General features: G+C 41.2%; 1 protein-coding gene across 1 annotated transcript in view; it reads left to right on the top strand.

Annotated features, from left to right (window-relative positions):
- SDK2 (sidekick cell adhesion molecule 2) overlaps positions 1-25,214 on the top strand; it is a 479,875-nt gene that overhangs the window by 269,033 nt on the left and 185,628 nt on the right. The window contains exon 3 of the mRNA XM_069076864.1: positions 4,935-5,041. Coding sequence (XP_068932965.1) covers positions 4,935-5,041 — 107 coding nt within the window. The remainder of the gene's footprint in view (positions 1-4,934; positions 5,042-25,214) is intronic.

Below are 25,214 nucleotides of genomic sequence, written 5' to 3' on the forward strand. Positions count from 1 at the left end.
ACTCAAAATGGGTTAACAAGCTTACTTTAATCAGTCAGACATATATCATTTACTTTGTTCAGGAGAAAAGGTCAGCACCCTGAACCTCAAAGTATACAGGCATAATTATCAAGACAAAAACATCAAGTAGACAGATTTCCAAACTGTCCAACCATTACATCCATACCCAGTCAACATCTGGGTTTCCACATTCTGGGTTTTTCAAAGCCGGGGGACTCTCAACAACGGCTTCCCAGAATTCAGATCAAATCACAGAACACTTCTCAAAGTGAGTCCCAAAACAAAGCTACACATCAGTGCTTATATAGCCTTCTCCTGGCTCAGAGAATGTAACAACCTTTTTGACCCACTGGCCAATCAAAAAGTATCTTCTGAAAAACAAGCCTCCCTCCCCAGGCTTCTGGTGCACTTTAGCCTAGGGGCAGGGAAGATCTTTAAAATTTACATTCGCATTACAGTCCAACAGACTGAAAGAGGCAGAGAAACCAGAGGCTCTTAAGAGAGTCCAAAAAGGGAGCTGATGGGATGTGAAAGTGGAAATAGAAGAGAGATTCTATAAAAGTAGAATCAATGTCCCCTGAATTAACATGCACAGTGAAAGACAGGGAGAAATTGAAGATAACTCCAATTCACTAAGTATTTTTATTTAATCTTCTGTTATGTTTGAGGTAGCTAGGGATTCAAAGACAAAAACGAAAACAAACCCTGCCCTCAAAGATCTTGTAAACTACTGCATATGTGCAGAAAAAGTACACAAAAACACTGCTGAGAGGGAGATACAAGCACTGATAATTGTGGAGTTTGGGAAAAGCAAGATTTTGAACCTGAGTAACTTGGAGAATAATGGTCTGGGACAACCAGGTAGGAGAATCTGGGGTATATTTTGAGATGTGGCATTGGAGCTTAAGAGAAAAGTTGAAACACTAGACTTGGAAGTCACTATGCAAAGAAAGTAGATAAGAGGGCTAAAGTCAGAAGCGTCAGAGATATCTCCATAGGGATGGAGGGGACATTAAAGGCAGGAGGAGAAAGAAGAAACTACAGAGGAGATAGAAGGGATACGCAGAAGTAGGAGGTGAGCCAGGAGAGCTCATCCTCAAGAAAAGCCAAGAGAGGAGAGGAGAGAGTTTCAAGTATGGGATGGCAATGACTGGAGGTTCAAGGTGGATGGGGGCAAGAAAGGTTGTTGAACATGATAACTAAGAGGTTCCATAATTCCATTTTCATACCAGTCTCATACAGGGCAGGGCAAAGGGACAGAGACTTAAATTTATGTATGAGAGATTCAGGTTGGGCATAAGAATTCCCTATCAAGAAGAAGATCAACATAGAAGCTATTCCATAACCAAGAGGTGTTATAGCATTTCCATTGAAGGCCAGGGAGAAGCAATTCACTTCTTGGAGGCAAAGGAATGGACCAAAAGACTTGTTAAGCAAAGATGTTTGTATATTTGCAGTGGCAAGGCAAGAGCTAAACTCCAAATGTGTTTTTAAAAAAGACACTAGTTATGTGACCCTGGGCAAGTCACTTAATCCTGTTTGCCTCAGTTTCCTCATCTGTAAAATGATCTGGAGAAGGAAATGGTAAACCATTCCAGTATTTTGCTTTTTTTTTTTTTTGGAGGGCAATCGGGGTTAAATTACTTGCCCAAGGTCACACAGCTAGTTTTTGTGTTAAGTGTCTGAGGCTGGATTTGAACTCAGGTCCTCCTGACCGCAGGGCTGGTGCTCTATTCACTACACCACCTAGCCACCCTCACTCCAGTATCTTTGCCAAGAAAAGCCCAGACAGGTGAAGAATAAGACATGACTGAAAAACAACTGATTGGATATGCCAGGCTTTTTTAAGCTTTTTATATTTATCATCTCATTTGATGCTCACAAAAACCCCAGGAGGTAGATGCTATTATTCTCCCCCATTTTATGAAGGAGGAAACTGAGGCAAACAGGTTAAGTGAATTGCCTAAGGTCACACAGCTACCTCAGTGTCTAAGACCATATTTGAACTCAGGTCTTCTTGATTCCAGGCCTGATATTTCATCCACTGTACCACCTAACTAGGATGGCTTCTTCTCACAGCCCTGAGGCTCTTTACCAGAAGAGAAATACCCTTTCCTGAGTCACAGTTAGCAAGATTTTGTGCTAAATATGCCCCCTTTGACCTAGCAGGGAACATACTGTGTACAATCAGGATTATTATTTTTATTACTTGGCATGCATGTGGTAATATATATTTGCAAACTACCATGTTGGCCAAATGTTTCTTCCCCATGCTCTGGAAGCTGGAGGAAGGGAGGATTGCACTTTGGGTTGAATCCAAAGAATTTGCCTTCGTGAGGAAGGTAGTGGGTGGAAGCTGTTACTTTAAATAGTCTTGTCTACCAGGCCAGAAATAGACCTCAGAGGCAGAGGAAACATGTAGGAAAGAGAAATGGGCTCAGAGTGAAGAGACACGAGAGGAGGGTGGTTGGGAGAATGTGTGACCCATCGGCAAGAGGGCTGGATTTGCCAGTAGAAAGACTGCTAGATTTGGAGTCAAAGATTCATATGGAAGCTCTTCCACTTAATACCTGGCTGCCCTTAGGCAAATCTACTTAAACTTTCTAGGCCCAAGTTTTCCCATCTCTAAAATGAGGGCTTTGGACAAGATTGTCTCCGAGGTACCTTTCAGCTCTAAATCTATGATGCTAAGTGGAAGAGAGAGAAGAGGGCTCTTCCAGGCCAAACGAGGTTGATTATACTCTTACCCCTCTCCTTACTAGAGCTGGAGAGGTCAGAGTGTCATTTCTCTACACCACTAGTTTCCAGTCAGGGATCTGAGAAGAAAGTTAAGGAAGCAAGGTCATGAGAGCAGGTATTACCCTTGTTTCTGGCTCCTATTAAGGGGCTTAGAGATTTTCATCTTGGCGGCTTCTATTAAAATTTCATTGGAGCTATGTATCAACAGCATCACCATAGATCCTCTAAGTTCCTGGCACTTTTTCCAAACTTGATTCGGTTTCAAGTATTAGAGTATTTCCACCCACACTCTCTCTCCACATCCCATTAGCAGCACCAAGCCATTTCCCAAACATAGTCACCATGGCACCTCATCTCCAAGAAACTATACATCTCTTGGCATGTTCATTCCTAGGGAAAACTGCTGGGGAAGGGACAGCACTGAGCCCCCATGAAAGGCCTAGGGATAGAGCTGCCTGCTCACAGGAGAAAAGAGGAAATTTTGAATAAGCTCAGGCGACCTGCCTATCTTCCGATCCTCACTTCTGTGCATGGGAGCTTAGGAGAGATAAGAACTGGAGCAGAAGGCAGCAATAAAGTGCTCTGGCAGCCAAATAGTTCTATCCTCTCCTGCCTGGACAAGAACACCCTTAGTATTCACACACAGAGTCTAAGAAACACAGGTATGGCTCGGCAGATTTCCTCAGAGAAAAGCAGTGAAAGGGGATAAGAGTTAAGAGACTTGGTTGAAATCCAAATTATAATATACTGTGTCAGCTTGACCAAGTCCCCCTTCCACTGTAAGCCTCAGTTTCCTCATCTGTAAAATGATGGATTTGGACTCTGTTAGGATTTATCCTTCCCTTCTTGGGATGATAGTTAACAGCCCTTCTTAGCAGAGAGAGCCTATTATATGTTAATTCTTCCACTGATGATCTTAAAGGAGTCTCTGCTACACCTTTGGGGAGATAAACTTTCTCAGGTGTTGTCTCCTAAGAGATCTTTCCCTAATCTGAAGCTAGTCACAAGGGAGAAAGCCAACAAATATTATTGAAAAGATGCTTTCTGCTTTCATACAAATCCACCATAGATTTCCCCAAGTTCTAAGGATGTAAAGCATTTTGAGAAATATTCAAATGCTTTTTCTCTTGTCACTTCACATCATCAATTAATATTTACTGAGCACTCCTCTGTTTAGTGGCTGAGAAGCACCCACTCATTTCTTTGCTGGAAAAATGATAGCAACATGGGATAATATCCATTCAACACACCAGATGAATGCCTGGGATGTCAGAACACTGGGCAAAGCTTCCAGGGCCTGAGGCCAAAGTGTTACTATTTTTTTTGCACATAGTATAGATCATTCCATAGGCTACCAGACAAATTCTTAATTGTCCTTTGGCGGGGGGGATGGAAGGAGAGGATAAACCCCTACTATGTGCTGGGCGTTATTTTAAGTACTTTGCAGATCTTATCTCATTTGACCCTCCCTACAATCCTGTGAGGTAGGTACTATGATGATCTATATGTAGATCATAATATAGATGCATATATATTTAGTATAATATTATATATGTCCATATGCATATATGATATATTATTAGGTGGTACAGTGGAGTCAGGAAGATTTATCTTCCTGAGTTCATATCTGGCTTCAGACACTTCCTGTCTGTGTGACTCTGGGCAAGGCACTTAACTGTTTGCCTCAGTTTCCTCATCTGTAAAAGGAGCTGGAGAAGGAAATGGCAAACCACTGTAGTATCTTTGCCAAGATACTACAACCCAAATGGGTTCACAAAGAGTCAGAAATAACTGAACAAAATATTATAATGAGGAAACTGAGACAGAGAATTTGCCCAGGTCACACACCTAGTAAGTGTCTGAATATGGATTTGAACTCAGGTCTTCCTGTCTCAAAGTTCAGTATGTGGTCACCCAGCTACCAACTTGGGAGCATCCCACCCCAATGATAGGTGAGTCTCTTCTCTCCCAGCCCAAGTCCCATAACCAAGAGGAACCAGACCCCATACAATGGACAGAGAAGAGCAAAGTGCCATGCTGATGCAGTTTAAATGCCTTATATACAGGAGGCACTTAGCAGACGCTGTGTTTATTGGGTTGATGTCCTACCATCAGGGTTTCTCATCATTGGATCCCAACTTATCTGACAGTATCACTAAAGCCATCTGAATCTATCCTTGTCTTTTCTCCTGAAGGTACATGATCACAAGCCTGGACCGTACCCATGCTGGGTTCTACCGATGCATTGTACGCAACCGAATGGGTGCCCTGCTGCAACGGCAAACAGAAGTCCAGGTGGCATGTAAGTAGAGTTGGAGACTCTTTGGCAAGTGTAGAGAAGGAGGCCTTAAAGTCATCTACCTCTCTAGAAACCCAGGAGAACTACTTTTAGATCATCACAGGAAGGTGGCTCTCCTCGACTTTGCTTAAAAGAGGAAAGACGAAAGCCTTCACTTGGCCTCCTTTTTATGTTTCATAGTCTTTCAAGTCAGAAAATTTCCTGATGTCTAACCTAAATCTCGCTTACTGCAGTATAAGTTTATTTTCATCCTCTGCAGATTGATTCATGTCTGTCTTTTATATCTCCTAGTCCAGCCAATACCATAGTTTTTTCTATGGCCTTAAAGGAACTCCTAGGGCTGGGAGAGGAGTGTAATGCAGGGGGTGGATCCTGCTAAAGGATGCCATTAATCTCCTGACATAGGTATTCCTTAGCAGAATAATACCATTGGTTAAACCTTTATTGAGTACCTCAACAACTTATCACCGGGTTACCCAAGTCAGTTAACTTCCCCGTGCCTCAGTTTCCTTTTCTGTAAAAGGGACTGAGTTGGACTAGATGACTTCTGGGATACTAAGACCCGTCTCTAGATCTTCTGACCTTCCCTTCCACTTGCTGTTTTCCAAACTAGTGGGGGATGCTATGGAGGAACTCCAAAAAAGACCCAAAGACTAGAGCTTCATCATTCCTAACAGTCATTTGATGGTACCCAAAACAAACAAAATCTGCTGATGCATTTAGGATGAGTTAGTCTTTCTTTTGCTTTTCCAGCCTTTTATCCGTAACCTGTCATTTTCACTGTGTAGAGATCTCTTTCTGTGCCAAGACAGACCCTCGCCTCTAAGCTGAGTCTGGGGTGGAGGGAGGAGTAGTTCTTCATGGAAGGGCTTTCTGTGAAGCCTAAGAATCCTAACAGAAGCCCCTGGGTGGGCCATGAAATGGGAAAATGGAGTCACTGTTCTATAGCAGAAATCTCCCTCCGGTATAACAGGCAAAAGTGGACTACTCTGAAGCAAGGGGGACTGATGCAAAAGGAAATTCCAAGTCAAGCAAAGAGAGTTTAGAATAATTGTGGGCAACAACTGTAATAAAAAATGGGCCATAAATCAACGCTAAGGCACCTCAACTTATTACAAAAGGCGGAAATGCCCAGAATTAAAATGATGGATTTCAGGTGGCTGTCAGCATCACCTTAGTGGCTTCTGTGCAGCATCATTGAGCTGGTTGACTTGCACCCATCAGTGAGGCAGGGGAGTGTTGAGGAAAAGGGGTAGAGAGAAGGAGGGAAACAAAGAGAGGGGGTGGTAGGGACAGAGAGAGGAGAGTGGGGGAAGAGACAGAGAGGAAGTAAGGAAGGAAAGAGGGGAGGGAAGAAAGGAGGAAGGGAACAAAGGAAGAAGGGAGGAAGTAGATCTAGATATATAAATAGATACAGAGAAAAGAGAAAGAGAGGGAGGAGGGAGAGAAAATGTGAGTTAATGCATATGAATGTGTCAACCTGTGTACATGTGTGCATGTGTGTGGAAAGATCCTTTTGAGCCAAGCCTGTCAGGGAAGTGTGTTCCAAGCCTTAGCTCATAGGAAATTAGGAACACGGAGCTTTCTATTTCTGGAAGAGACTCCGGAAGAGAACAGTCCTTCAGCTAGGTACTTTCTACTCCATGTCAAGGAGAGGGGGGGAAAAAGAACATGTTTGATCTGGTATTCCAGCTATTCTAACTAAAACGCTCTCTTTAGTGCTGCAATTGGGAATTCAGCAGTCATGTCCCCTGCCCCTACTTGCCATCACTGCTGAGGGAACCAACCTCTGTTCCTTTCTTTCCATTACCTTGGACAAAGACCTCATCTCTGAAACCTCCAGTATGCAGGAAAGATAGTAGTCCCTCCTGAGAGAAGAATCACAGAATCTCAGATAAGGAAGAGACCTTAAAAGCCCTCTAATCCAACTCACACTTGAACAAGAATTCCCTCTATACTATACCCAACAAAGAGTCATCTGGCCTGTGACTAAAGACTTCAAATGAAGAAGAAACTGCCCTGGGACACATACTGGCAGAGTGACCCTGAGCAAGTTACATCTAACCCCTGGCCTCATCAAGGGGATTAGAATCAATGACCTCTAAACTCCTTTCTACTTCTAAATCTGTGACCCTGTGATCCTCTGGCCTTTGAAGCTTTGGGGTAGCTTCGTTTCTTGGGTTTTTCCTTAAATGGAGCCTAAATATGCAATGTCTATTCATTTTTTCCTATTTCTTCTCTCTGGGGTCAGTCTGACAAGCAGAGCTGAACTAGAACAAAGAAATGAAGGAAGGACAATGAGGGTGCTAACATGGGAAGGGGGTGCATGGTTATTCCTCACAGTCTGACAGTCCTCCACTAGTTCCTTACCACAATATGACTACACCCATGCCCTGAACCAGTCCCAGACCAATAACCAATTGCCTCTACCAGAGACTCAATTTCCCCTCACTACCTCCTCCTCACATCTGCCACTTCCCTCCCACGTTGCCTCTTCCTATGGGTGAGGGGTTAGGAGCTATCAACAGGACCACAGAGGCCTTCAAACTCTCTGGGGGGCTCCCTACTGGAGCAAATACAGGCTACCAAAGTGGATTGTCTTCTATGTTAGCCTTTAACATGGTTGAAGAGAGCTATCACATTCCCCCTAAGTCTATCCCATTTCTTTTACTCTATCCTCATATGGGGTGATCTCCAGTCACCTTCCTGATTCCTCTCTTCTGGGATGCCTTCCACGTTATCAATGTGTTTCCTAAAATGTGGTGGTGGTGGTGGTATTCACTTGTTTCTTAATTGTGTCCAACTCTTTGTGACCTTATTTGGGGTTTTCTTGTCAGAGTTGCTGTAGTGGTTTGCCATTTTCTTATCCAGCTCATTTTGCAGCAGAAACTGATGCAAACAGGGTGAAGTGATTTGCCCAGCATCACACAGCTAGTAAGTATCTGAGGCCAGATTTGAATTCAGGAAGATGAATCCTTCTGACTCCAGGCCTGGTACTGTATCCACTATAGCATCACCTAGCTGCCCAAAACATGGTACCAGAACTGAATACCATGTTTCAGATAAAATCCAATCAGGGCATTGTATATTGGGACTGTCACCTCTTTAGTCCAGGATTAGTCCTCTCAATGTAGCCTAAGATTACATTAGCTTCTTTGGCTGTTATCACACTCTTGACTAATAGTGAGCTTGCAGTCAATTAAAATCCCCAGATCTTATCAACCTGCTGCCTAGTTAAACCTCCCCATCCTGTACTTGTGAAGTTGACTATTTGAACCCTCATGTCAAATTTTACATTTCTTTCTATTAAATGTCATGTTATTAATGCAGCCCAGTATTCTAATCTGTTATTTTTTTCATCCTGATTGTCATCCAGTGTGTAACTTATCCCTCCCTTTTTTGTTTCATCTGCAAATTTAATAAGCACACCACCTCTACCTTTATCCAAGTTATTGATAAACAATAGTAAATAGCCCAAAACCAGCTAGGTAATGAAGTGGATAAATTGCTGTACTTGAAATCAGAAAGACCTGATTTCAAATCCAGCCTCAGGAATTTAGTAGCTATATGACCTTGGGCAAGTCACTTATGCACAGTATCCTCACTTGCAAAATGGGGATCATCATAATAGCACCTACCTCTCACAGTTGCTATGAGAATCAACTGAGATAATGTTGTATAGCATTTAGTACAGTAGGTGGCACATAGGAGATGCCTCCTTCCTTCCTAGCCTAGATACTGAAACATTCCATTGGAGACTTCCTCCCAAGTTAACACTGAACCCATTAATGGCTACTCTTGGGTCTGACCATTTATCCAGTTCTGAATCTACTAAGTTGTACTATACTCTAGCCCACATTTCTATATATTTTCACAAAAACAACATGAGAGACTTTGTTAAATGTTCTTCTAAAATCCAAGCAGCGTATATGTATATCATTTCCCCATAATGTATTGATCTAGTGACCCCATCAAAAAAAGAAATGAAGTTAGTCTGGCTTAACCTATTCTTACTGTGGGAATGCAGAATGTATTAATGGGAGCTCAAGGGCTAGAGCTGTGAGTACAGAGAGTGTATTTCCTTTTGTTAGTATTATTTCCTAGTACTCTTAAGAGAGTTTTGAGTGTAAGCATGTGGTGTGATTTTTCTCTGGGAACCTAGACCTGCTAGTGTGAGGGTAGGTTGGAGTGAGTAAGCTAACCCAGAGAGTAATAAGTGTGAACACACTCTGTAAACTATTGTGTTACATTGGTGGGTGGCTGTTTCTTTGTCTGAGTGGTTCACTTTGTGCCTTGAGATCACCATTTCCTCTTCCTTTCATGTTCTAGATTGCCAGGGATCTAAATCTAGATGGCTGACCTCTAGTTTGCAGAGTCTATTCTCTTCCTTTCTTTGAAACTAAGACATTTACTTGCCCTCCTCCAATCCCTGTATGCCTTTCCCATTCTCCACAGTCTTTCAAAGATTGTCAACAATGGCTGACTCACCATTCTTATCTACCAGCTCTTTCAGGACTCAAGAACACAGTCTGTCTGACCTTGAATTCATCAGTGACAGCTAAGTACTCTCCTGCTCTATCTCTATAGTAAGAGAGAGTGGGTATCATGTTGTTAAACCAATTTGTTGGGGTGGAGTCAAGATGGCGGAGTAGAAGCAGGTCATCCCCATAGCTCCAGCTTCCACCTTCCACAATCCAAGTAAAAAGGGGACTCTGAACAAACTTTGGAGCTGCAGAACCCAAAAAGATGACACTGAGAAGCTAACCTCCCTCTGAGGACAGCTTGGCAGGCCGGCAGGAATTGGCCAGTGCAGCGCTCTGGGAGCTGAGCCCAGCCCCATGCCAAGGCTTTAGCCCCAGGGTGGGCCTGACCAGCTGCAGGCCTGAAGGACTCCAGATCAGCAGAAGCTGTGGCAGTTTCCAGAATTATCAACACATAGATGCGAAGGACAAAGTGAGAGGTCAGTGCAGTCTGGACTTTGGGACCCAGTAAGTGGGAGTGTGTGGCTTTTGCCCCCGGGGCGAGAAGCCCCTGAGACTCCAGCACAACCAGCCAGCGCCACATGGCAGCTTCAGCTCCTGGCCTGTAGGGGGACCAAGCACCAGTGTGAGGGGTAATTGCTCTTGCTTTAACCTGCTTGGATCTGGATTGCAGTGTAGGGTGGAGGTCCTGGGGTGTGTGTCCAGCTTGCCAGAGCATGTGGAGACTTCAGGGAAGGCACCCATCTAATACCTCCAGCAGCTGAGAAAACTCCAGCATTTGGGACGAAAGCTCCCCTTTCTGGTGGCAGAGTCCTACTATGGCAAAAAGCCCAGGGGTCAAGTGACTGAGGGGCGACATGACCAGGCAAAGGAAACAAAGCAGACAGAAGATTCCAACATTAGACTCCAATTTAGGGGACAAAAAGGAGCAAAGCATGGAACAGGAGGAAGACAGTGAAGTCAGAACTCCTGCACCAAAAGCTTCCAAGGAAAATACGAGCTGGTTTCAGGCCATAGAGGACCTTAAGAAGCAGATAAGAGAAGTGGAGGAAAAATTGGGAAGAGAAATGAGAATGGTGCAAAAAAATTACAAAATGAGAGTCAACAGCCTGACTGAGGAAAATAACACCTTGAAAAACAGACTAACTCAAATGGCAAAAGAGACTCAAAAAGGCAATGAGGAGAAGAATGCCTTAAGAAGCCAAGTTTGCCAGATGGAAAAAGAATCTCAAAAGCTCACTGAGGAGAATCATTCCTTCAGAATTAGATTGGAGCAAATGGAAGCTAATGACTTTATGAGAAATCAAGATGTTGTTAAACAGATCCAAACAAATGAAAGAACAGAAGGCAATGTGAAATATCTCATGGGAAAAACCACTGACCTGGAAAATAGATCCAGGAGAGATAATTTAAACATTATTGGAAAGCCATGATCAAAGTAAGAACCTAGGAATCATCCTCCAGGAAGTTCTCAAAGAAAACTGCCCTGATGTTTTAGAACCAGAGGGCAAAATAGAGGTTGAAAGAATCCACCGATCACCTCCTGAAAAAGATCCCAAAAAGAAAACTCCTAAGAATATTATAGCCAGTTTCCAGAATCCCCAGATCAAGGAGAGAATATTACAAGCAGCCAGGAAGAAACAATTTGAATATTGTGGAAACACAATCAGGATAACCCAGGATCTGGCAGCTTCTACACTGAGGGGTCGAAGGGCTTTGGAATATGATATTCCGGAGGGCAAAGGAGCTGGGATTAAAACCAAGAGTCACCTACCCAGCAAAACTGAGTGTCATGTTTCAGGGGAAAATATGGTCATTCAGTGGAATAGAGAACTTTCAAGCATTCTTAGTGAAAAAAAAAAAAAAAACCAGAGTTGAATAGAAAATTTGACATTCAGATACAAGAAGCAAGAGAAGCATGAGAAGGTAAACAGGGGAAAGAAATCATAAGGAACTTATCAAAGTTGAACTATTAACATTCCTACATGGAAAAACAATAATTGTAACTTATGAAACTTTTCTGAGTAGTTGAAGGGAATAGAAATATATATGTCTATATATGAGGGTATATGGCCATATAGAAGAGGCAAGGGAAAATGGTTACAAGGGAGGGGAAGAATAGAAAGGCAAAAGGGACTAGGTCAACTTTATTCCCTTTGGATTTGGCTTGAGGAGGGAATGAAATACACACTAAATAGGGTATCTCACCCTCCAGGAGAGTAGGGGGAGAAGGGATGAGAGGGGGTATGATGGAAGGGAGGGCTGGGGGGGAGGGAAATTGGGAGCATCCACTTTTGAAAAGCGACGGGATCAAAGTAGAGAATAGAACAAGTGGGAGATGGGATAGGAGGGAGGGAAATATAGTCAGTCTTTTACAATATATCTACTATGTCATTGTTTTGCATTAGGCACACATGTACAACCTATACTGAACTGCTCATCTTCCCACTAAGGATGGGCGTCAAGGGAGGAAGGCAATGAATCTGCAATTCAAAGTTTTAAAATCAAATATTACCAAATATATATATACTATTATTAATACTACTTTACATGTAATTGGGAAATAAGATATACAGGCACTGGGGCATAGAGATCCACTGGAAAAGTTGAAAGGGGTATGGGAGAAAATACAGGAGAGAGCAGATTGTAGGAGGGGTGGGACTGCTATTTTGGGGCGGTGGCTAGGGGAAAAACAGGGAGAAAATTTGTAACTCAAAATCTGGCGGAAATGAATGATATAAATCAGAAGTTAATAAAGCATTTGGAAAAAGAAAAACATTTACTTTGTCTTTAAAAACAGTTTTAACCATTAGGCATTTGCTAGTCTAGGTGTACTTATTAGGATTTCGGTTGGGAAGAGGTAGCTGAGGGGGAGCACCCATGGAGAAGAAAAGGAAATAGATTTAGGAGAGAAAGAAATTTGACACTGAAGTGTTTTGCCAGAGCTCTTTCTCTGGCTGGGGGTTCAGAGCTAAAAATAGAGTTATAGACTATTCTGCTATAATTTCCCAGAGTTGCTAAAGATTATTTAAGCCAGGAAACCCATCTAAACAATAAGCCATTAATAGAGTGTAGGGCTGAATAACTGCTCACCCACCAGTGCCATACAGGGAACCCCTGGAGCCCCTCTTAGCCCCACCTATCTGGGGGTTCAGTGGAAGAGGTTTGGCTCCTAGTCAAGGGGGCTGGTTTCAAATTCTGCTTCTTATTTCCCATGAGAGTTTAGGCAAGTCACAATTACATTGGTCCTCAGTTTCCTCATCTTAAAAAATGAATTTAGTTACACTTGAATTGTCTACCTCATAGGGTTGTTATAAGAATAAAACTAATACGCTAAATGCTATACTATATCTTGGGGCTGGGGAGCCAGACAGACCCAAGAGTTCATAAATGCTGGGAACTGTTTCAATGGAATCAGATCTACAACTCTTATGTAATCTGTAGTCTTAAAGAGTTTCCTGAGACCTAGGGGGTGGAAAGGGACTTGCCTGTGATCACAGAGTTAGTACCTAATAGAGAACAGGACTTGAACCTATTTTCTTGACAATAAGGTTACCTATCTGTCTACCATATAATTTAACCTCTCAATATGTAAATGAGAATAATTAGTAGTATCAGTATTATTTGTCCTGTTCTTACACTATAATGGTTGTCTTGGACCTAGAAGCACCTAGAAAACTGCAACTGGATTGGTTTACCTAGATTGATATAATTGATTTTAATACAGGGAAAGAGGAAGAGGAGGAGAATCAGCATTTATTAAATACTTGCCATGTGCTTTACAAATATTATCTCATTTGATCCTCAAAACAACCCTGTGGGTGCTATTTTTAACCCCATTTTATAGCCGAGGAAATTTGGGACCCAGTAAGTGGGAGTGTGTGGCTTTTGCCCCCGGGGCGAGAAGCCCCTGAGACTCCAGCACAACCAGCCAGCGCCACATGGCAGCTTCAGCTCCTGGCCTGTAGGGGGACCAAGCACCAGTGTGAGGGGTAATTGCTCTTGCTTTAACCTGCTTGGATCTGGATTGCAGTGTAGGGTGGAGGTCCTGGGGTGTGTGTCCAGCTTGCCAGAGCATGTGGATACCTCAGAGATGGCACCCATCTAATACCTCCGGCAGCTGAGAAAACCTCACCGTTTGGGATGAAAGCTCCCCTGTCTGGTGGCAGAGTCCTACTGTGGCAAAAAGCCCAGGGGACAAGTGACTGAGGGGCGACATGACCAGGCAAAGGAAACAAAGCAGACAGAAGATTCCAACATTAGACTCCTATTTGGGGGACAAAAGGGAGCAAAGCATGGAATAGTACGAAGACAGTGAAATCAGAACTCCTGCACCAAAAGCTTCAAAGGAAAATACGAGCTGGTTACAGGCCATAGAGGACCTTAAGAAGCAAATAAGAGAAGTGGAGGAAAAATTGGGAAGAGAAATGAGAACAGTGCAGGAAAATTATGAAATGAGAGTCAACAGCCTGACTGTGGAAAATAACACCTTAAAAAATAGACTAACTCAAATGGCAAAGGAGGCTCAAAAAGGCAATGAGGAGAAGAATGCCTTAAAAAGCCGAATTTGCCAGATGGAAAAAGAATCTCAAAAGCTCACTGAGGAGAATCATTCCTTCAGAATTAGATTGGAGCAAATGGAAGCTAATGACTTTGTGAGAAATCAAGATGTTGTTAAACAGATCCAAACAAATGAAAGAATAGAATGCAAGGTGAAATATCTCATGGGAAAAACTACTGACCTGGAAAATAGATCCAGGAGAGATAATTTAAAAATTATTGGACTACCTGAAAGTTGTGATCACAGTAAGAACCTAGAAATCATCCTCCAAGAAGTTCTCAAAGAAAACTGCCCTGATGTTTTAGAAGCAGAGGGCAAAGTAGAGGTTGAAAGAATCCACCGATCACCTCCTGAAAAAGATCCCAAAAAGAAAACTCCTAGGAATATTATAGCCAGGTTCCAGAATTCCCAGATTAAGGAGAGAATATTACAAGCAGCCAGGAAGAAACAATTTGAATATTGTGGAAACACAATCAGGATAACCCAGGATCTGGCAGCTTCTACACTGTGAGGGATCGAACGGCTTGGAATATGATATTCTGGAGGGCAAAGGAGCTGGGATTAAAACCAAGAGTCACCTACCCAGCAAAACTGAGTATCATGTTTCAGGGGAAAATATGGTCATTCAGTGGAATAGTGGACTTTCCAGCATTCTTGCTGAAAAAACCAGAGTTGAATAGAAAATTTGACATTCAGATACAAGAAGCAAGAGAAGCATGAGAAGGTAAACAGGGAAAAGAAATCATAAGGAACTTAATCAAAGTTGAACTATTAACATTCCTACATGGAAAAACAATAATTGTAACTGATGAAACTTTTCTCAGTAGTTGAAGGGAATAGAAATAGATATATGTCTATATATGAGGGTATATGGGCATATGAATACATATGTGAATGTGTGTATATATGTTTACAGGTATACATAGATAGAGAGCACAGGACCAATTTAACAGGAAGGGATGATACTTAAAAGGTGAAATTAAGAGGTGAGAGAGGAATATAATGAGAGGAGATGGGGACAGACAGAATGGGGTAAACTATCTCATATAGAAGAGGCAAGGGAAAATGGTTACAATGGAGGGGAAGAATAGGAAGGCAAAAAGGAATGGGTCAAACTTATTCCCATTGAATTTGGCTTGAGGAGGGAATGAAATACACACTAAATAGGGTATCTCACCCTCCAGGAGAGTAGGGGTGGAAGGGGAAAAGAGGGGGGATGATGGAAGGGAGGGCTGGGGGTGGGGAAGTTGGAAGCACCCACTTTTGAAAAGGGACAGTATGAAAGTAGAGAATAGAACAAGTGGGAGGTGGGATAGGAGGGAGGGAAATATAGTCAGTCTTTCACAATATATCCACTATGTTATTGTTTTGCATTAGCCACACATGTACAACCTATACTGAACTGCTTATCTTCCCAGTAAGGGTGAATGACAAAGTAGGAAGGAAATGAATCAGGAATTCAAAGTTTTAAAATCAAATATATATATATATATATATATATATATATACTATTATTAATACTATTTTACATGTAACTAGGAAATAAGATATATAGGCACTGGGGCATAGAGATCCCCTGAAAAAGTAGAAAGGGGTATGGGAGAGAGCAGGTTGGAGGATGGGATATCGTGTGGCACTGCTATTTTGGGGCGGTGGGTAGGGGGAAAATGGGGAGAAAATTTGTAACTCAAAATTTGGCGGAAATGAATGATGTAAATCAGAAGTTAATAAAGCATTTAAAAAAAACAATTTGTTTTATCATTTCCAGCCCAAAGATCATTCTCCTTGTCAGAGAAAACAAAACTACAGAAGGGTTAAATGGCATCAGTTATCATTATCCTGTCCACTATGAAAAGTATTCATATCCTTCCTTAGTCCTTCTATTTCCAATATGTAATATAGCCTTTAAAAAAATCATTTTCTTGGGAAGACCTACATGAACTGATGCAGAGTGAAGTGAGTAGAACCAGGAGATTATTGTACACAGCAACAGCAATTTTTTAACAATAAACAACTGAAAGGCTTGGCTGCTCTGTTCAGTATGATGAACCAAGACAGCTCCAAAGGCTCATGATGAAAAATGCCATCCACCTCCACAGAGAGAGAGAGAGAACTGATGAACTCTGAGTGCAAATTGAAATATAATTTTTTTCACTTAAAAAAATGTTTTAAAAATCCTCTTTTGGCTTTTCTTATTGCCCTCAGTTTATTTAAATCTTGAACACCCTGAAAGTGTTCTTACAGGGCCATGCAATGGTTTTGTACACATCTGTCACAACCTAATCTTAACTTTCATTTTCTAAATATGTGTTTTGAAAATCTAAATTGGTTGGTGAGTTCCCTGGGCATCCACACTGCTTTCTTTGAACAGTCTTCCCCATCAGAATTATTTCTTTATTTCTTCAGAATTTCATTACTGAGAGCTTCTCATTAGTCCTGAGATGACTTCAGAATTTCAGCCCGTGGGGTCCTACCTATCTTTTTTCCAAATACACTCTTCCAAAATATGTAATGTATGTCAGACTGCTCCCAGCCTGCCTCTTTCACAGAATCTAAATTGAAATAATCATTTCTCCCATCCTTTCTACTTCAGAGGTTAATCCTTCCTCAAAGCAAAGTGGTAGAGTGGGGAGAGTATACTAGAGGGGGAGTTAGGAAGACCTGAGTTCAAATACAGCATCAGATGCTTACTCATTGTGTGACCTTAAGCATGTCATATAATCTCTGCCTGCTTCAATTACCTCATCTGTAACTAGTAATAAAAATAGCACCTCCTCTGTGGGGTTTTTGTGAGGATCGAATGAGATAATTTTTGTAAAGCACTTTGCAACCCAAAAAATCATTTATAATAATGCTAGCTATTATCCTTGTTGGTAAGAATCAAGTTCAGAACAAAAGTTTCCTTTGTTTATTTGTGACTTCATCTTTCAAAGGTTAAAGTTATAATTAGGGCAAGTTGAAAATGTATTAACTACTCTGTTTTGAAGAGAAAAAGATCCCTAGCAAATATATTGAATGTGTTGTTCTTGTTGTTTGTCCACTCTTGAAGAGGACCATAGCATCAGGAAGATGCTGTGACTTGCAAGTGAATTGGATTTAAGTGAGGGAGGGCTGCACAAAATCACCAGCCTCACTTTATCCTCCGAAGACATATGGGTCCAGTGGCATACTGAATATATCGATAACTAAAGCCTCCAACACTTCAGTTTTTTGCCTTCATGACGGTGTGTGTTCTATTTCTGGAATTCTTCTGCAATTTTCTCTTCCTATCTAAATAGTCTGTAATATAGTATCATTTATATGATATGTATTTATATGATAGTATCATTTATATTTCTACCCTGATAAACTTCACCCAAGTGGTCTCTTTCATAGTTCTGGGATTTCTTCACATCTCCTATTCTGGCACCCTTACTTACCATTCTACTTTTTTGTATTGTATGCCCATCCAGAGCCATATTCATAATCACGATAGGGGGAGGACTCCACATGTGGAGTGGGGACAATGTGGATGTTGAGAGTCGTCTAATGCTAGCTAATGATAGGTTCCAGCAGCATTGCAAAAGGGGCCACTTGAACACAACTTTGTTAACCTACAAACCTTTCTCCTTACAGGCTTATTTCTTTGTAAAGTTCCTCTCCAGGTTCAGAAGCAGTCTACCGGGCATAGTTATGCTCAGAAGTTACCCAAAGCACCTAAACTCTCTAATTGGCTCACCCTCACCATAGTCTGACCTGGGTAAAATCCATATTTATTTTTGATGTACTGCTCCTCTCTTAACCTTTAAAAGTCATCATGAATGGCCACATACTTTATATATATATATCAGTGTCAAATAGCATATTTTTTTAAAGATACATATTAAAATAAAGAATATCAGGTTATAATATGAATTGCAGATAGAGGTTGAAATTCTTTCTTTTTCCTCCACCCTCTATCCCTCCTTCCCAAAAACCAGAGGGAAAAATGGGGAAGAAAGATGATTGGAGAGTTTTGTAAAAGGAAGTAATAGTTTCCCCAGGCAGCAGTCCAGGAAAGAATGGGGAGGAAAAAGGAAAATGGGCTGTGTTTCACTGTGTGACTGCTCCTTTGGCACAATCTGCTGTCAGCCTCCTTCCCGTTTGTCCATGAGTAGCTTCTCTTAGTTCTTACTTCTATCTCATCGGAACCTAACTTCCATTCCCAGTCTTATGGCTTCTGTTCCCTGCCTTCAGCAGCAAAATTGCTGTATATTGATATGAAGCTCCCCTAGAGTTGGCAGGAAAAGCATAGAACTGAGCCTGGCTACACATCTTTCTTTTCCTACATGTGACTTCTATGTATGACATGACTTCTCCCTGAAGGAAGTCCCTTCAAGGTCAGAAGCCCCAGAAACTCTAGGTAATACATGTGTAATTACAATGTTATGGTCATCAGTATTGGTCTCATGGCGTGAACTAGCCACCTATTAATGCAACAAATTATTGTTGTTTTTCCTTCATTCTTAAAGAGGACCATGATATCAGGGAGATGATGCCATGACATGTAAATGAATTGAATTTGAGTGAAGGAGGGCTGTTCAAAGTCACCAGCCTCACTTTCTTCTCTGGAGTCATCTGGATACAATGACAAGATATAGATCGGGACAATTATAGATGGCCATGGATGCATTGGGAGAATATAACAAATTTTGCTCTCTCCAACTTGCCCTCACACAAAGGGAAATACCACAAACACAGGGTCACAACTCAAACTCTCAAAATCTAGGGATAACCCTATTGTGAGAAAATACACTCACTCTCCTCACTAATCTAGTTTTCAAACCACCATTGAATTGCTTCCTATCCACACAACCAGTCACTTATAATGTAATACAGAGTGTCTAATATTTACACAGCCAGTCACTCACAATAATGACACCTTCAAATCATAAACATAACCATTTATTTAACAATTAAGTAAAAAAATTATAGATTCTTTTATACTAAAACATATATAAATTATTAAATGTAACATGATTCACATATAAACCTAGGTCACAATCTCTCCAGTGTACTTAATATCTATAGGAAAGAGTAAGGAACACACTTATGGGAACCTGGCAGTGAAACAAATGAGAAAAGGAAACCTATGTGCTTAATAATACTCACAGCTTTAGACTACAGGCTTTTTATGTCATTGGTCCATTCAGGAATATTTGTACTATATGAAGCTATTTCTCTGCTTACTGCTTGTCCCTTGGTCCTCACAGTTGTCCAACAGGAAAAGTTCTTATCTCTTACTCAGTCATAGCATTTACGGGCTTTTAAAAATTTTAAATCATTCCTTAAAAGTTGTTTAATAATAAGTAGCTAGTTGGTGCAGTAAATAGAGCATCGGCCCTGGAGTCAGGAGGACTTGAGTTCAAATGTGACCTCAGACACTTAACACAAAAACTAACCATGTGACCTTGGACAAGTCACTTAACCCCAATTGCCCTCCAAAAGGCAAAAAATTTAAAAAATAATATATATCTAGTATTTATAGTAGCCCTTTAAGGTTTCAAATATGTCATCTCCTCATAAACACCTTGAGAGATAGGTACCATATTATCTCCATTTTACAGATGAAGAAACTGAGGCAGGCAGCAGTTAAATGAACTTAGCTAGAGATGTACAACTATTAAGTGTCTGATACTGGATTTGAACCTCAGTTTTCCAGACCCCAGGTCTAGAAATCTATCCAATGAGTCACCTTATATAGTTTAGAAATTGTTACTTGTTGATGCAAGTGACTTTTCCCTCTAAACCAAAGAACAGCAAAACTCATCCAACTAGCTATGTCTGGGTTATATAGTTTTTCTCTCACCCAAATGCTGCTTTGTCCAATCAGAACAAAACTCACAATATCACAAATCAATCTGATGCATTATACCACGCAAACAAACCCAATTACTTGCATTCAAAGCAGTCGCAAGGCCTTCTTCAGCTTTTCCCTCTCAAACCAGAAGTGGCAGCAAGGAGCAGCAAATACCAACTCTAGATGGCATTGGAAGACCAGGGTTGTTACTGAAATTAATGCAATCATTTAATTCTCTACCATCAATCTGGAATCACTTAACTATAGTATCATCTATCATCTGACTTGATGTAGCTGCAACAGCTTTAAAAGAGCTTTGATTCTTCTCAGATTCCTAGATCAGGCTCTTCCCTTTGGTTCCTATATCTTTAATGGTTTAAATAAGAGCCTCTTGACTCTTGGTGATTTATCTTTCATTTAAAAGGTAACAATTCCCCAAATATACCCAAATAATGTCAATAGTCCTTTCTTAATCATACCTTAGTTTTCAAACGTTTATATGATTTCCCTTTTTTTTTTTCTTTTATCCTCCTTAGGGCAAAACAGCTGAGTTCCCATAAACCCATGAAGCTCTAAAACTCCAACATGGTCTGACATCTTCTTTAATGTCCTTGAAACAATGATACTTTACACTCAGATTTATCCAGTCTTTTATTTTAAAAAAGTTCTCCTGCCTCTCTAAAACAAATTGTTCCCACACAAATAAGGTATCATTCCACATGATTCATAAGGTTATTTGAGTTTTTATATTTATACCACAGTTCATTTTCATCCAAAATTGCTTAAATCTTATCTGGAAAGTTGTTTCTTCATACACATGGTTATAGTACAGTTTTAATGTTTATCTATAACAGCAGCAATATCCACTGACATCCATTGACAGCAATATTCACTGACAGTTAAGATAAATATAAATCTTTTTCTATACAAAATACTTTTTTTCCTCTTTTCATCACTAACTACACTATGTGAAAAGAAACTAAAAAGGACAGTGTACCTTGCACCTGCAAATCCCGCCAGGTAAACATCCTTCTGTCCTGTCAATCATCTATGGCCACATCTAAGAGGTAGAGAGAAGCCGTCTAAACTCTGAAGATACTGTCATGCACTTCATCCCATTCAGTCGTAATGATTCAGTTATGCCTGTGAGAACAAAAATGCCTCTTTGGGTTAGGGTCTTTAGTTCATCTGCTTGACTAGCAGGACGTCATACACATGAGGATGTCAGGCTACTAGGCAGGCGTCCAGGGACATTTTAGATTTCTGCTACTTCCTACCTATCTATCAACCATTCCCACCTTTCTGGGGAAACTGTGAAATGTACATGTTATCCCTCAGGCTAATGCCATTCTCCTTTTTTAGAGAAGACTCAGTGCTACTCCTGGTATTGCAACAAGTCACAGGACCAAGGTCATGCTATGGTTTGTACAGAACTATTGCCTTTTAATCATCATCATAATACAACTTTTGCTAAAGGGCACATTGGGATCCTGGCATCAGCTAGGTGCTACATGCAAAAATTGAAATAAGACATGGTCTCTGCCCTCAAGAAGTTCTCAGTTTGGGGTTGAGAGAGATGGAAGAAGTGAAAAGCGGGGACCTGGGACAAGAATACAATGCATAATATGATATAATTATAATAATATGTGCATAATGTATAATAATATACAATTACTATAATATAATTTTCCTGGTACCTGACCTCTCCTTTCTCTTCTTTCTAAAATCCTTTGTGGTTTTTTTTTAACAATGCATAGCAAAGTATTTCTGGGCCTCTCCTTCATCATAAATGACATACTAGATCTAAACCACTGTCAGCTTAGCTCAGAGAAGCCTGAACCCAGGAGACAGGGGAGTTTGAGGGGACAGCCCCAAATTCTGGCTTTGGGTTTGAGGTGTGATCGGGAAGGAAAAAGTATGATTGTTCTGCAACACTGACAAATCATGGGAATGTAAATATTCCTTTCGTAAAAAAAACAAACAATGATGTGAGCCACTGGCTCATTCCAGCCATGGCTGCCTATTAAAGACTCTAACATGGACCAAAACAGTAGGATTGTACCGTGTTTCTCCGATAATAAGACACTGTCTTATTATTTTTTTTTTTTGAAAGAAAAACACCAGAGGGCTTATTTTCAGGGGAGGGCTTATGTTGTCCTGCCTCAGCTCTCCTCCGCGGCACTGCTCTCAATGGCGCCAGCAAGCAAATCACTGGGGAAGAACAGGATGACGCGCTCACTGCTGCAGCTCTGATTGGATGCAGCTCGGAGCGCTGCGTGCGTTTCACAGAGGGGGGGGGAACGGTGCATACAGAGGGTACCGTAATGTAGCGTGTAGCACAGGGGATCACCTTCACTACAGTAGCAATCTCAATAGGGCTTATTTTCGGGGGAGGGCTTATTTTAGAGGAATCTTACACAGTAAGGGGAGGGCTTCTTTTTGAGATAGGTCTTATTATCAGGGAAACACGGTATATGGCATGTACTTCACAAGGTTGTGAGGATCAAATGGGATAATATTTGTAAGGCATTTAGCACAGTGCCTAGCACATAGTAGGCCTGTGGCCATAGTAGACAAATGGTTATTTCTTTCCCCTTCCTCTTTGTCACCATAATAGCAGTTAATTTATTTTATATATAGATTATATATTATTATAATATATATTTAAATATAGATATATTATATATGTGTGTGTTATACATTATAATATATATTACATATATATGTTAGTATGCTATATTTATATATATACACACACACATATTTATATAGCACATTGAGGCTTGCAAATCCCTTTTACCTATATTATCTCAACCTTAACCCTCACAACAACCCTGGTAGGTAAATCCTATCTATTATTATCCCCTTTTTACAGATGAAGAAATTGAGGCTGAGAGAGGTTAAGTGACTCACCCAGGGTCACATACCTAGCAAGAATCCAAAGCACCAAAACAAGATTTGAACTCAGGTCTCTATGACTCTAAGTCTAGCAACATCTTCACTGAGTCACCTATATGCCTAGAATGCCCACTTCCAACCTTCTTACTTTTCTCCCAGAGAGAGGTGTTAAAGATTTCCCTCTCTCTTCTTTCCCATTTCTCAAACCCAAGTGACCAGATGCCCATGCTCAGAAGCCCAACATCCAGGAAGTTAATGCATTCCATTATCACTGTATTTGTCGCCAAGCTAGGTGGATAACACGCCCGGCTACCATCATGTTAAACTGGCCAGCTATTGAGGAGGAATGTAGTTGACAAGGCCCTGACCAGAGAGGCTGTGGATGGGGGGGAAGCCAGAGGAGAGGTGACTACAGGCTTCTCCCCAAGGGCAGATGATATATAACCCTGGAAAGCCACAGCATTAACCTCTCCTCAGCCACCAACAGCAGCTCCTCAAGCCTCATTTGTTGACACTTGGGCCTCCAGTCCTTTGACTGTTTCACACTTTAGAAGTTCCCTTTCTCCAGAAGTTGTCATTTCATATCCCTCAGGCTAATACCATTCTCCATTTTTAGAGAAGACTCAGGTTTGCTACTCCTGGTATTCCAACAAGTCACAGGACCAGGGTCATGCTATGGTTTGTACAGAATGAAATGAATGAAAGAGCTTGCAGCTATCCTCTCAGTGAAATCTTAAAGTGGAAAGAGCTCTTTGCAGCCTCTTTAGTTGAAAAGCCGGGGGAATCAGGGAGTCCCTAGAAAGCTCATTCCAGGAGCTGAGAAAGCTCTAACAAGCTAATAAATATTTCTGAGCGGCCTGCTTCTTCTGGGGATAATGGTAAGTGAGGTGGTAGGATCAGGAAGGAGATGGAAACCTGAGAGGCAGCAAGGAGGTCTGGTCCCATTCTCTACTCCTCCCTTATCTCTCAGTTCACTATGTGCTCTTAATTTGATACACTCAGTTAGCCCAGGGCTTCAGCTAACCCAGCTATGGATGGAAGATAATCCATCCCAGCCTCTCCTTACTTTCCAGTGATATTGCTTAAGGCTAATTTTTAGTGATTTGGGGCATTTAAAGCTCTTTATTTATTTACCATAATTTCAGATCTAACCATATCACTCCCTGCTCAGTAAACTCTATTCCTTCCGGTTGCCTCTAGAACCAAAAATAAATTCTTCTCTTTAGCTTTAAAAGCCCTTCCAACCTTGCTCCAATATAGCTTTCCAGTCTCACTGGACATGACTCCCCATCCCATCCTCCAGGGTCCAACCAAACTGATCTTCGCTCTGTTCCCCACACACAGCCCTCCATCTCCTATCTCTACTTTTGCACTCACTAGCTGTTCCTCATGCCTGAAATGCTCTTCCTTATTCCCTCTGCCCCATAGATTCTCTCTTCCTTTAAGATGCAGCTCAAGCACCAAGCTTCTTGAAGCCTTTCCTGGTCCCCTCAAATTCTAGTGCTCTCCCTCCCAAAGTATTTAACTACTTTGAATGTATTTGTATTTATACTGCATATACTTACATACTTGTCTCCCCAATTATATTGTAAGCTCCTTGTGAGGAGGTATTGTTTCATTTAGTACAATGCCTGGCACATAGTAGGTGTATGATAAATGCTTGTTAATTAAAGGGTGAAAGATGAGACCTGGAAGATCTATTGTGGAGAGATACAAGATCTGGAAGCCCATGTATGAGAGATGAGGCAGGGTGAAGGGAGGAAGGAGGTGATAAAGAGCTAAGGATACCTTTGGAGCCAAGTGATCAATTTTTAAATGGTTTATTGATGCTTGATTTAAACATTACCACTCCTCCTGTATTATACCCTTTTTGTCCCCTTCTCTACCTCCGAATCCTCCCTCATAACAACAATGTGCAGTTATGAAAAATGTGACCCAAAGCCACGGGAGGGGTTTGGAGTAGGGTCCCCTTCCTATAAAGAGGCTTCAGTTCTGGGCTTGAGTGCTCAGTCCTGGGGGAAAACCTGGAAATCATCTTTAACAATAGAGTCCCACAGTCACAAAGATCAGTAAAGGATTTTTACTTTCCATAAGCCCAGCTCCACTGGAAGTGCCCCAGTCCATCAGATAGTAATTACAGGAGCAAATCAGTACATTGACCAAGTTCCTGTAATCTACCACCTCCCTACTGAGGTGTTTCTAGACAATTCATCTATACTTACAAATGGATGTTTGACCCCTAAACAAGAATAAACAGTAACCTAGTCCAACCCCTTCATTTTACAGAGGAAGAAACTGAGAGCCAGAAAAAGGAATTCGTTTGCTTAAAGTTACACATCTGGCTAGAGCTAGAGCTAGAATTAGGTCTCTGAAATTTTCATTGGATATACCATACTGCCTTCATCTTTGCTGCCATTT

This window comes from Petaurus breviceps, unplaced genomic scaffold (assembly GCF_028583685.1).
Source record: "Petaurus breviceps papuanus isolate PSGF00001 unplaced genomic scaffold, PetGlider_PUasm1.0 90925, whole genome shotgun sequence".
NCBI lineage: Eukaryota > Metazoa > Chordata > Mammalia > Diprotodontia > Petauridae > Petaurus > Petaurus breviceps.